Raw genomic sequence first — 17,863 nt, forward strand, 5'->3', positions numbered from 1 at the left:
TTTAGAATATTATATCTTACAAATTAAACCCGAAAAGTTTTCACACAATACCAAAATATTTTATATTTACATTTTGAGTACATGACACTAAAAATGTGTGAATACTAATTACAAGAATATATAGTCGATTTTGTGTTTATTATCCTAGTACATGAAATAAAATATATGTATAATTAAATATTAGCATTTATATGTTTTTTTACATTTGTGAAAAAACCCTAATTTGCTCCCTCGCTCTTGATGATAGTCGGCCGCCCCATCTTCCTTTAACCCTAATTCATCACACCTTCTTCACCCTTTCTACCCATCTTCATCTCTATCTCCATCCTCTCTCTTCATCCATACAACATTTTTTCCATTTATTTTTAACTTTCTTTTAATAAATATCGGATTTTGTTCAAAAATTCGGTCCTTTTTCGTTTCGTTTAATTGAGTTATTATTTGTATGTTTGAGTGTCTCGCTTTGTGCAATGTGTCTCGCTTTATGCGATGTGTTGAAAATGAATTTTACGATGTATTGGGAGATCAGGATATCTCGCATCAACAACAATTTCGGCAGGTTTATAGCTGGTGTCCGGCAGGTAGATAGCTGGGGTGCTTTTGAAACGGTTGTGAAAATCGCATGTGCTTACCTCTCACAAAATATTTTTGTTCATAACACGAGGGCCCTCTCAGTTTTTGCAACTGAGTCCTCTGAACATTGTACAACCCATAGAATTAATGTGAGGGTCAATTGTGAAACTATTGTTTTCGGTAGAGATGCAGGCTAGATCGCTCGAGAAACCATTATCTTTATTTTTAATTTTCAGAATATTTTTATTCAGTCAGTTAAGCAATCCGGAAACAAAGAGGCTAATTATTTAGTTCGTCTATTTATTTTTTAACCTAGTTGCATGATCAATTGGGGGTTTGTCTCGATTGAGTTTTTTTCATGTTATTAATGAAATCTGCTATAAATTTGGCAAAAAAAAATATATTAGTATTTATTATTAATAAATTTTTTTATAATAAATATATGTAGATTTAATTATAAAATAATCATAATTTTATAATTTTTTAAGTGACTAGCTTAGAACCCGTGCCATGCACGGACCTTTTTAAATGATATGATTTGATAATAATTATATATACTTTTACGCACGTATATATTCGTGACATTTTTAGAAAAAGAGATATTTTAATTAGAAAAAATAAAAAAGACAATGTATTTTAACCGAAAATAAATTTATTTAGTTATTAGTAATATTTTGTTATTATTTGTTTTCAAAAATGAAGGTCCCATTGGGAGGAGGAGGGAGTATTATTTTGTTTCATTAGGTTCAATTGTATAATTTTTTTAGCTCGAACAATAGTATACACATGATGCCAATCAAATTCAACTAATTATATTTATTTTACTTTAAATTTTGTTTTTACCGGAATCAATAGAATAATTTTATTCTAGCATATATGAAAGTTTGGATTACCTTGTTTTATCTGAAGGCCATATACGGAGTAACAAATCTCTTTTGATAGTATAAAAATAGATATGTATAAGAGAAAAAAGTTGCTATATTTAATTGTAGAAAAATAATTTAAAGTTTCTAAAGGATTATTTTTGTAATAATAGAATTTATCCCCTTATTTAGAAAATAAGTTTAATTTTTATTGAAAAGTAAGTTAATTTTAGGTAATTATATAACGCTAATTTTAGGACGTTAGACCATATTTATAATATTTATATAGTAGATATTATGATATATTTATCGTAATAAAAAATAAATTTGTATAATAAGTTTACTTCAATATCAATTTGAATAATATTTACCTCAATATGATAGAATTTAAACTAGTAGAGTAAGTTGACTTCAATATCAATTAAATTAGAATAAAACAATCAAATTTTTAATGTCACGTCTAACATGAATTGATAAATTTAATGATCAAAAATCATAAGCAAAACATCAAAAATTTATCATGCCCGAATGCAAAACATAGAAAGACAAAATCATAAAACCTAAAAAATACAAAACATATTAAAGTATGGCCACTTACCATATTTTTAATATTTGGTCTTTTATATATTAGTAATAGATTGATGATTTAATTAAATTCATATATTTCATATAATTTTGTAATTTTTTACTTAATTAAAAATCTAATATTTAAATTTACTTATTTATTTATTTGTTTGTATATATTATATTATATTTTACACGAAAATGGGTGTACAACAACCCTACAACTACAAGAGGTACACTGTAGGAAATGTCTATTACAAATACATAAAGTAAATATTTAATTATCTAATATGTTAGGTAAAATGACATTAAAAAGTGTTGACCTAGCTAGGCTAGCTATTGTATTGCTTGTGAAAATTCCAAACTAATCAAACTCTACGAAAACACTAATTAGTTTGTTTGATTTGACACTCACAAATCACAATTGCATGCATTTTTTAATTTTAACATGTGCCGATCAGACACACAAGAGTAGCATGTTGATGGGAAACTGACCAGGGGCAATGTATGTGCTACATATATTATACAGATCCAACCAAATGGTCAGTGTACTGCAACAATTCAGTACTATTTTTAAGGGTTAGACTAGGGGTGTACACGGTTTGGTCAACCCGACCAATCCAAACCGAACCGACTCTATTTCGGCCGAACCAAACCGAATTTTTTCAACCCGATATATAGTTGGGTTGAAAAAATGTCAACCCGATTTAATTGGGTTGGATATGGTTTTCGATAATTTTAAACCAATCCAACCCAACCCGATTAAAATATATATGTACATGCTAATAAATTAATCCAAAATTATGTTTAGGTCATTTACATATATCCATATATCTCTAACTCTAAATGTAACTTGTAACCTCCGTGTTCATAGTTCATTTCGTAACAACAATAGATGTTTGATTAATGTTATATTTTTTGCATTTATGATTCATTCCAATATTTAAAGCGTAAGCAATATTATTAGTACTTTTGATGTCGAAAATTAGATGCTTAAGACTATTCAATATGGAGGATTGTAATATTGTTTTGAACTATTTTCAAGTGTTCTAAACTTTGAAACCTTATGTTTTATTATAATTTTTTATATTAATTTTGTATATTTAATAAACCGATCAAACCGATCCAAACCGAACCAAACCGAAGTATACAAATTGGTTTGGGTTACAAATTTAAACGGTTTGGGTTGGTTTGAAATTTTGAAAACCCGAACTAATTGGGTTGGGTTGCTAAATTCTCCCAACCCGCCCAACCCGATCCGTGTACACCCCTAGGTTAGACGACTACATTATGTGTTTGCTTCTTCTAATACTGTACTGCTTATCAATGCATAGCACCGTATTTCAACGCTTGAGCCGTTGAGCTTGGCCTACTTGGTTTGTGCATTATTATGAGTTTCTGCAGTTCTCAAATCAGCTGCGATTATTTTATATGGTTTTTGGTGTTATGATGTACATGTGAAAATATATAGTTTTAATTCTAATGCTCCGCAGATTTATGACATGTATAAAGATGTTCAACTTCTCCAGTAAAGGCTATATCTATTCATTGACAAATTAATTTGATGGAGTTGGTTTCTATGTAAAGAAAAGTTAATTACTCATTTTTTCAAATTTTTATGCAAAAATATTAATTAAAATAGTTAATCCTTCCATCATCGAATTGTTGAAACTTTTATTAAAGCTCCGTCATGATAATAAGATTCAATCAATTTTTGATAAGTTAGCTTGCAGATTGATAAATTTCAACTTTATTAGTGGCAATGAATAGCTGTTGCAATCTACATTCCGTTAATTTATGTGATTATTCAGCTTTTTATTTGGACATAGGTATGTATCTCTCTGTGAATTTAGGAAAATGCCAGATACCTCAAATATTTTCCCTAAAAGTTTTCCATGTGTCAAACTTCTAACTTGTAAGTTTCCTAATAATAATAATAATATAGACAACGGGTACATACATATGCGTCCCCGAATTAAAAACCGTCACGTATATGTCATATTATTTGATATAAAATTTAGGAAATAAATTTGGGATATATAACACTACTAGTGAATTTAAGTATCGGATCATGTACTTATGAACATATAATAAGGTATTAATTGATATATTTAATTAATTTTTGCATGATTGATAACAATACATTCCATAAAAAAATATATCAATTCATAAATGATGCCTAAATTTTAGTGTTTAAAGTGTTATACTCTGAACACTAAAAGTTAAGAATTTGCACATTTATTATAGAAAAGTTGACTATGAATGTATTGTGCATTTGTGAAAAGGACACACCGTGTCTTCTGTAGTGAATCCTCAATTATTATTTCATTCTCCTATATTACCTGACAAAAATAATTTTCATTTTATTTTATAAAATTCGTGTATCCTATCCTATATAATTGGAGGAAGCTTGAAACTAAAAGGTGATTGGTAGGTGAGGTCTATGAAGCTCTGGAAACGGACTCCTTGCTGATTAACGGTGTGCTCTGGAAAAACATGTGGAACACCACCTACACGTAGGGCATATTTTGACTGGTTGTCGAGCTTTCTTTTACCATCCAAGTTAAAAAAAGGAAGGAAAGAAAATAGAGGATTACTAAAATAATTTCACTTGCATTTATAATTGTGCTCACTAATTTTTAAAGACTTAATTGCAGTATGATGTCCTGAATTTTATTTTTTTTGCACAAAAATGACTCATATATAATAACAGGCACCCGCATGACAACGGACGATTGCATTCCATCAAATTAGTTTAACAGACGTTAGTTTTGCAGGGGTAAATTCGGAAATGTAAAATTAAAGCTATACATACATATTTGTATATATAATCAGAAGGGAGGAAGGATAGAGCGGGTAATTTGGTACACGACACGTGAACACGACACGAAAAATACGGATATGTGTTTTAATTTTTGGTACACGAAACACGAATGTACACGAACACGAAATTACACGATAGATTTAGTGTCAGATATGGGTTTTAATTTAGGTACACGAAATTACACGAGATAAATATATTTATAAATTAATATATACAACACATGCATATATTTATGTATATAATATAAATATAATATAAATATTTACAAGTTTTTATAGAATACTATCTAAATATATATATATATATGTATTTATATATGCACTCTCCATATTTCATTAAATTATACATTAAAATAGATTTTTTTATATATTATATGTATATATATATATTATATTAATTTTTTATTTAATATACACGAAAAGTACACGGAAAGTACAAGACACGATTCGAATCGGATATGGGTTTCATATATGGGTACACGAAATCATTTAGGGTCGGATATGGGTTTCATGTTTACGTACACGAAACACGAAATTACACGACACGACCCGATTGCCCGCTCTAAGGAAGGGCAAGTTCCACGACATCCATCAGTAGGCGTTTATGTACTATCTTACCTAAATGCATGATATATCTTATGGTTGGGTTCTTAAGATCTTAATTATCAACGTACTATCTTATATGGAAATCTTGTCGGTTTATAAATGCATGATTCCTTATATTTTTTTTTATTTCTTGTGAGTTGAAATTAATAGATATTACGACCAGCTTGGTATTTGTTATACCCAAAATTTGGTCATGGATCATTTCGGGTCAAGAACGGGTCAATTGGAACTGAATTGGAGCAAAAGGATGGAGAATAAGGTTATGGACTGCAATGTACTAAAGGAGGACGCGCCCTCGTCATATAGGACGCGTCCAACTTCTAGTATATTATATGAGATGAATTGATTGAAGTCAAGGTTGCCCTGACAAGGGAGCTAGGACGCGTTTAAGGTCCAGGGCGCGTCTTGTTTGAGTAAAATGGACAAAATGGGTTATCCACATGTAAGGTTGTAATGCAAGGGAATTGTGTGCATTCCACACATAGAGGATGCGTCCTTCCCATGGGGGATGCATGCTTTTGGATGGTTGGGCCTGTCCTCATTTAGGACAAGGCAAGCAGGGATATTTGGAGGACAAGGCGATCATGGAAAGGAGAATAGAGATTGTACTAACGTATTTGTTGTAGTTACTCTTGGAAGAATTCCATCCTTGAGACGGTCAAAGAGGGGGATGTCCGTGAAAAGCTTGAAGGCCTCCAGCGGCATGCCTGATGACTGAAGGCCTCCTCCTGTATTCAAAGGGTGTCCTCGTTGGGGATGCGGGGTTAACTCTGGTGTGTGCTCTGGGAACTCTGTTCTTGTATTCAACAGGTATCCTCGTTGGAGAACTTTGGAGTCATCCTGCACTTTGCACCAAAAGCTTGGGATCACATGTCCTGTTATCTGGTGGTTTATCCTCATTCGGGGGACAGGGACGCGTCTGACATTTGGGGTGAACCGTGGCTATACCTGCGTCCATAAATCAAGGGAGATAGCTGTAGCGGAGTGTTATCCTTGCGCAAGGAGATACATTATCCGTGAAGTCCTACGATTACGGACGAGCCTTGGGCCTTCGCGGTTGGGCCTCATAATTGGACATTCCTAAAGATAGTGGAAGATGGATTCTAGATGGGCTTCTACCGGGCCTAGGGATAAGAAGTCTAAGCCCATTAGATTTCTTGTTCCCGAAGAACTACGTCAGGCTTGATCCCTATATAAAGGGTACGTAGGCACATTGAGAGGAGTAAGAAGTTGAGAGCTGAAAAGGAGCCACCACTTGCCCTAATCAATCTCAGCCACCAATTAACACACAACCACCACACACCGCTTGATTTTCCGGCGAAGAATCACTGTCGTAGATCTTAATTCCGGCGAGAAACCTCAAACTTTGTTGTTACCAGATTCCTCCATCAACAAATTGGCGCTAGAAGGAGGGGTGCTGATTAAGATCATAGTCTTGGAAGGAAAAGATGTCTTACAATCATGATGTAAGTTCTTATGATGGAAGTAATAGCAGATCTAAAGGAGAGGGCGAGGGAGGCTACACTCGCCATGAACCCTACGTGCCCAGAAACATAGTAGATCCTCCGAGAGCTCCAGATGTGGGAGGAACACCTCCAGTTCTCATCAGCAACGCTGATATCTTGGAGCAGCTATATCGCATAGGGGATACTCTGAACAACTTTCACTCGAGGCTGAGCACAGTGGAGCGTCGCAAAACATGGAGGGGTCATCATTTACCTCGCCGTGGCCACGTTGTGGGGAAAACACCCGTTATAGAGGGAGATGCCCAGGATGCCCGTGGCCAGGCCAGCGGAGGAAACCTGCGAATCACTCCACGGCGCTTGGAATTCTCTGATGATGTAGAGCCTATTGTGGAGCTTATCAATGAGGATACTGACGGAAGGGAAAGGCCTCATCTCGGCAATCAGGTTGCTCCACACCCACATAGGTCTGGCGTACGATGGACGAGCGTCGTCGTGCGGAAAATATTCAGAATCAAGATGAGGAGAGATGAGATCTTTCAACTCTAAAGAGGAGGCTTGGCATAAGGTTGGATGACGACGATTTGAGAATGATGCTGCTAGAATGGCAAAAGGAAGGAAACGACGGAGAAGCGAGGCCCCGTGATACAACGCGTGTGCCCCTACATATCCAAGGGATGGAAGGCTGGGCACGGCGAACACGAGCGTGCCCCTCCACGAGGAAGGTTTGGAAGTTACGGCCACGACTATCAGAAGAATGGACGAGGAAGGATGGGATACCAGTATGGAAGTGCACCGTATAATGGGAGACGAGAGGGCACGCCCTCCAGTGATGAAGCGCCTATCGTTGTTCCCGTGGCTTCTCACAGTGCTATAGGCAATGGAGCCAGGACGCGCACTCATGACCGGAACGACGTCCGAATTCAAGAATAGATGCAAAACAATAATGAAATACCAAGACGCGGCCAGAAAGAACCTCGTGCACCAGGGGATGTTCAAAATCAAAATGGAAATATACCACAGCCGCAGCCTCAGGGCGAGGGGCGGCAAGATCCACCGGTACACCCGGGGGGTAACCAAGGGGAACAACAACAAGCTGCAGAGCAACCCCAACAACTAAACGTTCAAACCATTCCTGAAGTAGGGACATTTAATATGAATGATCTTAAGAAGTTGCTCAACCATGTTGAAGGAGGTAGGGTAACAACAACTACACAAGCTCCATCCCATTTCTCTTCTGTTGTAAGGGAAGCGCAACTACTTGCGGGATATAGGAATACAACCAATGACTTGCGCTTTCATGGAAACTCCGACCCTGTAGAATTCTCGGGACGTTTTAATATTGAGATGGATGTATATCAGGTACCTGATTAAGCACGGTGCTGTCTTTTAGCGGCTACCTTCAGAGAATGTGCTCAACAGTGGTTTCAAAAGCTTGGCCCAGGAGTTATCACATCTTGGGAACAAATGAAAACCTTGTTTTTGACTCAGTTCCAAGCTGCGGTAAAGTATACGCCGCCTGTTACCACACTGGCCAATGTGAAACAAAAGGAAGGGGAAAGCTTGACTTCATATTTCAAAAGGTTCAATGCAGAGTCTACCTTGGTCAGAGGCGCAACTGACGAAACACTGAAAATACTTCTTATAGCTGGCCTGCGTGTGGGAACGGATTTATGGAAACATTTGCAAGGAAAAGACCCTGTGTCATTAGCTGATGTACTTGCACAACTGAGTCCTTCAAGGCAATTAAGAAATCGCTTGCCGAGACAAAGAAGAATGATAATGCCCAAAATTCAAAGGGGCGAGCTAAGAGGAGAGATAGGTCTGCAAGTCCAGAATATTGGCGGAATACTCGAAGTCCTAATAGGGTGAATGCCGTGAACGTGCAGAGAGAGTGGAGTCCCTCATCGAATTATGAAAAGAGAGTGAGTAATTATACTCCCCTAGCGGTGTCCATTGATCACATCTTTGAAGTAAACAAGGACAGATGAATCTTCTAGAAACCAGACCGCCTGACCTCGTGGCAGAGTAGAGAAAAGAAAAAATATCGTGAGTACCATGAGTCCACTGGTCACGATACCCACGAATGTCGTCATTTAAAAGATGAGATTGAAGAATTGATCAAGGCTGGATATCTGGGAGAGTGGAATTCTATCTGCTACCCAGATGATAGACTTCAAAGTGCTGGATCAGGATTCCGTACACAATGTGCTGGTGGGCAGGCCTTGGTTACGGGCGTTCAGGGTGATAACCTCGATACATCATCTAATGATAAAGTTTCTAACGCCTAACGGAGTGGGCAGTCTGAGGGGGTCGCAATACGAATCACGTGACTGCTATCACAAGGCTGTTAGAGAATTTCATAGGAGAAGTTATGAAGGAAAAGGTCTTCCCTTTGAAGACGCGACGGACATTCGGGTGAAACCGAATGGAGAGGTTCATGCCCATTATTTTGTGGAAGATCCAGAGGAAGAAGAAACTCATATAACCAAGAATCCTGTTTTGACACTGGGGAATGTCTCGAGGATTCACAATATGGAGGAAGTAATGGTGAATCATGAAGAAGATATTGTGCAGATGGAAGTTAATGGAGAAAAGTTGGAAGGAAGGAGTGAGATTTTAAAGAGCCTGGAAAGTAACCCCAAGGTGGATGCTCCTCAAAGACAGGACGCGCTCTTGGAAAGTAAAAATGAACATGAGGTTGATGCTCCTCGAAAGAAGGAAGCGCCCTCCATGTTTGCAGAAAATAATGCTCCTTCAATTGAGGACGCGTTCTCAGCACCTGCAATGCATAAAACCATGCCTTGTCCTAAGGTGGATGCTCCCATATGTAGGGACACGCCCTCAAATTCAAAAATGGAAGTCGAAGACCCCCGAGACTTTGGTTTGGATTTGGATCCTAGGATCCCTATGCCTGCTGAGAAAACGGGGCCGACTGATGACACAATATCTGTTCTAATTGATAAAGATGACCCAAGCAAGATTTTGAAGGTGGGATCTCAGTTAAGTTATGAGATGAGAGAAAGGCTCACTCGTTTTTTGATTAAAAATCTTGACGTCTTTGCATGGAGTCATTCAGACATGGTTGGAATCGATCCAGGGGTAATGTGTCATCGATTGAACATCTTTCCTAATTGCATGGGCGTACAACAAAAGCGTCGCCCGGTGAGCGGTGAAAAGGCGATAACATTAAAGGAGGAAGTAGATCGACTGTTGGAAGTTGGTTTGATTAAAGAATCTTTCTACCCCGAGTGGCTTGCAAATCCGGTGCTAGTAAAAAAACCAAATGGGAAGTGGAGGATGTGTGTAGATTTCACAGATCTCAACAAGTCTTGCCAAAGGACAGTTTTCCACTCCCACGAATTGATCAGTTGGTCAACGCAATGGCAAGGCATGCCTTGTTAAGCTTTATGGATGCATACTCCGGTTACAATCAAATTCCCATGTACGACCCTGATCAGGAGCATACATCCTTCATCACTGATTGGGGGTTATACTGCTACATAGGGATGCCGTTCGGATTGATAAATGCAGGTGCAACTTACCAGCGGTTGGTGAATATGATGTTCAAAAATCAGATTGGGAGAACAATGGAAGTATATGTTGATGATATGCTGGTCAAATCAAAGGAAGCAAATGACCATGTCAAGCACCTAATGGAGATGTTTAACATTCTTCAGAGGTTTCGAATGAAATTAAACCCACAGAAGTGTGTATTCAGTGTTGAGTCATGCAAATTTCTTGGATTCATTGTCAATCATAGGGGTATTGAAGCTAATCCCGCCAAGATCAAGGCACCTCTGGACATGAAGTCTCCTACAAATGTAAAGCAAGTGCAAAGCTTGATCGGAAGAATCGCTGTGTTGAATCAGTTTGTGTCAAAATTGTTTGACAGATGCAAGGAATTTTTTAAGGCGGTCAAAGGGGCAGGGAAAGACTTTGGATGGAAAGTCTCTGATTCTATACTTAGCAATTTCGTAATATTTAATCAGCGTGGTACTGGTGAGAGAAGAGGAAGCACAACAATCACCAGTATACTATGTAAGCAAGCGGTTGCACGACGCTGAGACTCGTTACACCAGCATGGAAAAGTTGGTGTATGCTTTAATCCTTGCATCAAGGAAGTTACGCCCATACTTCCAGGCTCATAGAATTGAAGTCCGCACGGCATATCCTCTGCGACAAATCCTTCACAAACTGGAGTCATCGGGAAGGAAGTTGAAGTGGGATGTGGAACTAGAATAGTTTGACTTGGAATACATGCCTCACACAGCAATCAAAGGGCAAGCCATAGCTGATTTTCGTACTAGAATTTGATTCTGAAATTGATGGTAAAGCTCTGGTGGCGGTGCATCCGCCCCCTCCTGAAGAAGTTTTAGAGGAGTTTCCACATCCATGGTGGGTTTTGCATGTTGACGAAGCGGTTAATAACGGAGGAGCAGGCGCAGGCATAGTGCTTGTGTCTCCGGAAGGCCATCATCTGATGAGCGCAATTCACTTTAAGTTCTACGCTACGAATAACGATGCGGAGTATGAAGCATTGATTAATGGCCTAAAGATTGCTTTGGAAATGGGAGTGCGGAACCTAATTGCAAAGAGTGACTCAGAGCTGGTGGTAAACCAGGTGAATGGGGGGTTTCAAGCTCAAGGACCGCGAACGGAATTGTACTTGAGGTGCACGCAGCGCCTGATTGGAAAGTTCAAAGAAGTTAGGTTGGAATGTGTACCGCGGGAAAAGAACAGCAACGCGGATGCTCTAGAAAAAATGGGGTCCCAGCAGGAGGTTGTGTTGTTGGGATCTATACCCTTAGAATCCAGGAGATTCCTAGTATCTCAGAGGTAGAGGTGATGCAAGTAGATAAAGCTCCCAAGGAAACATGGATGATGCCCATTCTTGCTTATATTCACAAGGGAGCACTTCCTGAGGATAAGTTCAAGGCTCGATGACTCTGCTACCAGGCTGCATGGTATGTGGTATATGATAAGGTTTTGTATAAAAGGGGCTTCAATTAACCGCTGCTCAGATGTGTCGATGAAGAAGAGGGAAATTACATCTTAAGGGAGGTACGTAAAGGAATTTATGGTAATCACTCGGGGGTAACTCGTTGGCGATGAAAGTTTTACGCCAAGGTTATTATTGACCTACGATGAAGGAGGATGTCGTGAATTTCGTTAGAGCATGCGATCGCTGCCAACACTTTGCAAATTACTCATAAATGACAGCGACGCTCTTGACGCCTATGGTGAGCCCATGACCATTTGCCATGTGGGGGATTGATCTTATTGGAGAATTATCTAAGGCTAAAGGAGATGTCAAGTATGCAGTGGTTGCGATTGATTACTTCACCAAGTGGGCAGAAGTTATGCCGCTGGCGAATATCACTGCAAAGAAAATCAAAGACTTTGTCTTCAACTCCATTGTGTGCAGATTTGGAATTCCTTACAAAATTGTTCCTGACAACGGAAAATGGTTTGATAGAAATTAGTTGCGATAGTTGTGTGAATATTTGAAGATTAAAAAGGAATTTGCAGCGGTTTATCATCCTCAGAGTAATGGACAAACAGAGGCTTTCAATAAAATAACTAAGCACACCCTCAAGACCAAACTGGAGGAGTGCAAAGGGAATTGGCCTGAAGAACTCCCAAAAGTATTGTGGTCCTACAACACTACTCCAAGATCAACTACGGGAGAATCTCCGTTTATGCTGACTTACGGGTACGAAGCTATGGTTCCTATGGAAGTCGACTCAGGATCGCTACACGGAGAAAGATGCAGAAGTTAACCAAAGGTTTCGCTTGGACCTTTTGGAAGAAACAAGGGAAAACTCCCAGCTAAGGCTCGCGACATACCAATAGCGTTCTGCAAGGTACTACAACAAGAAGGTAAAGGGACAGCTGCTGAAGGTAGGGGATTTGGTGCTCAGGAAGGTGATGCCAAACACAAAGAACCCCAAGTACGGAGTATTTGGAGCTAATTGGGAAGGACCATACAAGATAAAAGCGATCTTGTGGAAGGGAACTTATCACCTTGAAGACTTGAAAGGGAAGTTGATTCCGCGAGCATGGAATGCGGAACATCTCCGAAAGTATTATCAGTAAGGCGCGGCTTTGGCTCCTTACATATTATGTTTACATTTGCAGTTATATACATAGGGTTGTGCCCGAATCATAGACTAGAAGCAATAAAGTTCCTCCTAGCCTAGGGGGTAGTGCATGTACTATCTACCTTAGAACTAGTTGAAGGATCGTATTTTCAAATAAATTCCCCACAGAGCATAGTAGTCATGGGACTGGTACACTTTGGACACTGGAGCGCATTATTAATAAAAAATTGAAAATTTATTTCAAGACTTGATAATTGTTGTTAGTTGATCCTATTATACAAAGACTAATATAACATATCTTGAAGCGTCCTCAAGGCAGGACGTGCCCTACAAAGAGTTATATGGTGACGACTTGCAAGAAAAATTCCATGACGCGCCCACATGATGTTGACAGTCTATGGCGCTTGAATCAAATTACCAACTAAGGTAGACGCCTCCTAATATAGGGACGCGCCCTTGCAGGATATCTTTTAGCTTACAATGTTAAAGATTTAATACAAGGAAAAACTAAGGAGAAGCTGGATACAATTATAAAGAAGACGTGTCCTGATGCAAGGACGCGCCCTTATCACGACTTGTTGAAAATATAACGAAAGGAAACATATTAAACAAAAGCGGGGGATAAATTAGTAAGGCAGAGGCCTCCTGGAATCAGGACGCGCCTTCACAATATAATCCCTAGTCTACAATGTTAAGGGGATAATAGTAATGTGATTTATATATATATAAGGGAAATTAAGAAAAAATCAGATGCAAGATAAATGAGGACGCGTCTTCATTGGGGAGGATGTTCTAAAGGTGATCTTAAGTAAAGGAAGACGCGCCCATTATATGTATAACTTGCTGAAAAATCCTGTGAAAACAAGATAACCAGGAAAACAAAACATACATAAAAATAATTCAAGGTATAAAACCTTAGAAAAGTACCAGCAAATAAAATCCAGGAATAACAATTCATAAGATTACAAATTGCAAGGCTTAAAGGGACCTGCACCCTTGGAATGGTTCAGAAAAAGTTCATCAAATAAAGGAAGACGCGTCCTAGGCAGGAGGCGCGTCTTGAGTTTTGTCCTGGTTTATTGGAGAAGAAGGTGGAGGCTGGGCTTGAAGTGGAGAAGGTGCAAGGGACGCGTCGTCCTTTTCCAAGCCTAAGATGATCCTTTTATCCTTAATGGAATCTGCAGATCTGACTTTGAAATCAGCCACCCATTTTTGGGTATCTTCATCAAATTTAGAAAAGGTGTATTCAGGGTCATTTGCTATGAACCCAGAACACCATTCCTCAAAGCCAGCTGCAAACCCATTCTGGCACACTAGCTTCTCCACCTCCTTCCAACCATGAACCCTGACATCATTTAGGAGGTCCAAGTCCAGTTGCATTTTGGAGTTTGCAGAATTAACCTCATCAACAGCTTTCTCCATGGATGTAATATGGCCATGAAGGTGCGCCTTCTCCAATTGCAACTTAAGAATCTCTGCATCTTTTGACTGGGAAAGTTGGATGATTTTCTTCTAGAGCTTTGATTTTATCCTCAGCCTGTCTTTTTACAGTATCAGTGGTAGCAAGACGCGCCCTCAGCCTAGCAGCCATATTAGTACTCTGCCTTGCATGCAAATGGAATTCAGCTACAGCCCTCACCATGGCCTGCTCAGTGTGCTCCTCTGTCCTAAAAGTCCAGCCTCGAACTTCTTCCTCAGTAAAAGTGCCAGATGAGGACACGCCCAGATATCTGAGGATAAAAGATTGGTCATCAGGCACTGTCTTATGACGCTTTGAGGGCGCGTCCTCCTTATCTGAGATGTTCACCACTGTGGTATCGATGATTTTTGGTGGGGAAGAAGGAGCCACAGTAGGTGAAGGATCCTTGGTTTTTGGATCAGGTTTCACAGGAGTGTGCTTGGTCCTGGCTTTCAGGTTTTCCAGGTGGCCCCAATAGAAAACCCTTTGGGAAGAGAAGTCATATCTGTGACATAACATGGAAAACATTAGACATGGACGCACCAAGATATGACGACGCGCCGTGAATGATATGACACAACAATATTAAAATGACAAGTATGCATATAATAATTTTGTAAACACTGAAAAAAATTATGGGACTTGACACGTCCTGTGTGATATGACGCATCCTGTGTGAACTATTAAGTATAACGGCCATACGTAAATATCAAAATCACATAAAGAATAAGAAGACGCGTCCTAACATTAAGACACGTCAATAGCAAGTATGTGGGTAATGAAAACGTATATGCATCAGGATAAGTAAGGACTATGCATGTAAAAATGTATGACGCGTCCTACGTGTATGACGCGTCCAATGTATGATAATTCTTACCCTGTTCTAAGTCCACTTATTTGCTAATGTCAAGTTGGACCAGTTTTGTGGCATTGAGTCCCCTTGATTTCTCTGAGGCTGTGAGGACGGGTTTACCATTGTGAAAATCACGATACTTGCACAGAGAACCCACTCTTACAGACAGTGCACCAACCCTTTTGAGGTTGGATTCTATGATCATTTCCTTAATGTTGAAATGTTTTTCAGCATATTTCAGCACCTTCTCTGCCTTCTTCTTTCTCTTTCCAGTTAACTCTCGTTAAGTTCTTTTGTCTAAAAGAGAAATAGAGATATTAGGCTCAAGAGAAGGAAAATAAAGTGAGGAAAAGTAGACGCGTCCTTGTGGGAGGACGCGCCCTGTTATTGTCACTTACTCGATTCCAAGTTAAAACGCACGCGGGCCCTCTTCACATCATAGAGATAAAAGAAAGGTTATTTTTAATCCCGTTCATGGCTGATTATGTCGTCATTGAAACCTTTGTTATTCAACCATTTATTGACAACAAAGAAGTGATATCCTGGGACGGATTTCCTGATGCTAAAAAAATAGCTGAATTCTTTCATAGAGGGTGGTCCCAGCTCGAGGTCATGGTACATGATGTACAGGGCCCATGCAAGTTTGTACGAATTTGGAGATAGTTGGACTAGGGCTACATCATACCACCTCAGGATCTTCTTGATATAAGGATGCAAGGGCGCGCCAACACCTAGAGAAACAAGCTTGGGAGTAAGCACCATCCTGGGAATTCTTTGGTTTCCTATGTTGAAGATATGTGGCCTCATCTTGCGCAGAGGGTGCACCCATATTCCCTCCATGTCATAGTATTTCATGTTCCACCCTATCTCCAAGTCTGTTGCAGTAGAATCAAGACCAACACATGCTAACTTTTTTTCTTTCTTTCTCCAAATAGTTTTCTCCGCTTCAGGGAGGTGATCCAGTTCTTTCCAGTCAAAATCCAATTCAGCATCAGATGGCTCCCAATGTTCGGGGGGGGGGGTCAGATTTTTGTGGAGAGAAGATATTTTATAGGGTCAGGAACCCTTTTCTCGAACTCACTCTCACTGTGAGGAGACACGTCTAGACGAGGAGACGTGTCATGAGGTGGAGATGCGTCCTCAGCGGGAGGTGACACGCCTTTATCAGAGGCAGTTTTGAGTTGAGATTTACTGGAAAAAGGGATGATCTCATCATCCGTCCAACATTCAATCGCCAAGCTGCATGCAGTTTGGGAAGTTATCTTGCGTTTTAGATTTTTCTTTCCAAGTCTTGCACTAAGGGGAACGTTGTCCATGGATTCAGAGCTTGAGCTTGCCATGATTGAATTTTTTGATTTTAGAGATTTAAATACACGGGATTCAGCTTCAAGGAAAGATTTTGTCCTATGATGTTCAGGAGGTTCGGGATTGAAAGAAATGGAAGGTGGGGAATAAATCCCAAGACGTTTGTTGAGGACCTTGAAAGGATGGAAGGGAGAAGATGAAGACGCATCCTCCAGCTGAAAAAAGAAAAGAAAATGATGTTGAGGATGCGTCTATGACTTAAAGGAAACAAAATAGTAACGAAAAGGAGAAAGAAAGGGAAATGATGGAATTTTATGTGAAGACGCATCATGAATGTCTACCACGAGAAGTTAACTAAAATATGTGACGCGTTCTAATGTTGTTGTGTTTCCTTTTTTAGATTAACCTATGATGGCTACTCTATGCAATAGATAGGCACTAGGACGTGCCCTACATGCTAGACGTGTCCTGAACTATCAAAGCATCTGGGAATTTTAATCGTTTATGGTTAATTTAGGGAAAATTTATTTAAACCCCAAAAATATGCAATTGAAGATTAAAGGAGGCAAAATATAGCATATTCACAGATATATACACATATATATACAACTGACAATGAAGAACTTGAGAATAAAAATGAAGAAGGTGAATAGTCTTTTAGTTATTATGATCGATTTACCAAACGAAATGAAGAGATAAAAGAAGATTTACGTACCTTGGGAGTTGAGGGTTTGATTAACTATAAGAAATCGGAGAATGGCCGGTTGAATCTCCGGAATTTTTGAGCAAAACTTCTTGCAGCGGTAAAGATGGAGGTTTTCGGGAGAGAGAGGAAAAAGAGTAAAAATGGTTGCTAATTATTTGGGGGGTATTTATAGAGAAGGAATATTGATGACGTAAGCAACAGCTGTTATGCAACGGCTATAAAATGATTGAGGTTTAAGTAACATTTGTGTGATGATTGGCGCGTCCTCGCCCTTTGACGCGTCCTGAAGTTTGAAGGATTGAAAACCAAATTTCGTTGGCATTTGTAAGGGTTAAAATTCCAACTTTGTTTTCAACTGCGTATGGAATTTGGGGGTAGTTGTTATACCTAAAATTTGGTCATGGATCATTTCGGGTCAAGAATGGGTCAACTGGAACTGAATTGGAGCAGAAGAATGGAGAATAAGGTTATGGACTGCAATGTACTAATGGAGGACGCGCCCTCGTCATATAGGACCCGTCCAACTTCTAGGATATTATATGAG

General features: G+C 39.1%; 1 protein-coding gene across 1 annotated transcript; it reads left to right on the top strand.

The window, feature by feature from the left end:
• The first annotated feature begins 10,401 nt into the window (after positions 1–10,401).
• LOC141685325 (uncharacterized) lies at positions 10,402–11,735 on the top strand. The gene is made up of 2 exons (XM_074490435.1): positions 10,402–10,894; positions 11,203–11,735. Exons 1-2 carry the CDS (start codon positions 10,402–10,404, stop codon positions 11,733–11,735), a joined length of 1,026 nt encoding a protein of 341 aa, XP_074346536.1.
• The last annotated feature ends 6,128 nt before the right edge of the window (positions 11,736–17,863 follow it).

The sequence above is a fragment of the Apium graveolens genome, chromosome 2, assembly GCF_009905375.1.
Source record: "Apium graveolens cultivar Ventura chromosome 2, ASM990537v1, whole genome shotgun sequence".
Taxonomy (NCBI): Eukaryota; Viridiplantae; Streptophyta; class Magnoliopsida; order Apiales; family Apiaceae; genus Apium; species Apium graveolens.

Excerpts from the sequence above, each read along its gene's own strand:
- LOC141685325 (XM_074490435.1), top strand. The coding sequence starts at position 10,402 with ATGCCGTTCGGATTGATAAATGCAGGTGCAACTTACCAGCGGTTGGTG. Across the intron at positions 10,895-11,202 it reads ATTTAATCAGCGTGGTACTG|AATTTGATTCTGAAATTGAT; the intron begins GTGAGAGAAGAG and ends TTTTCGTACTAG.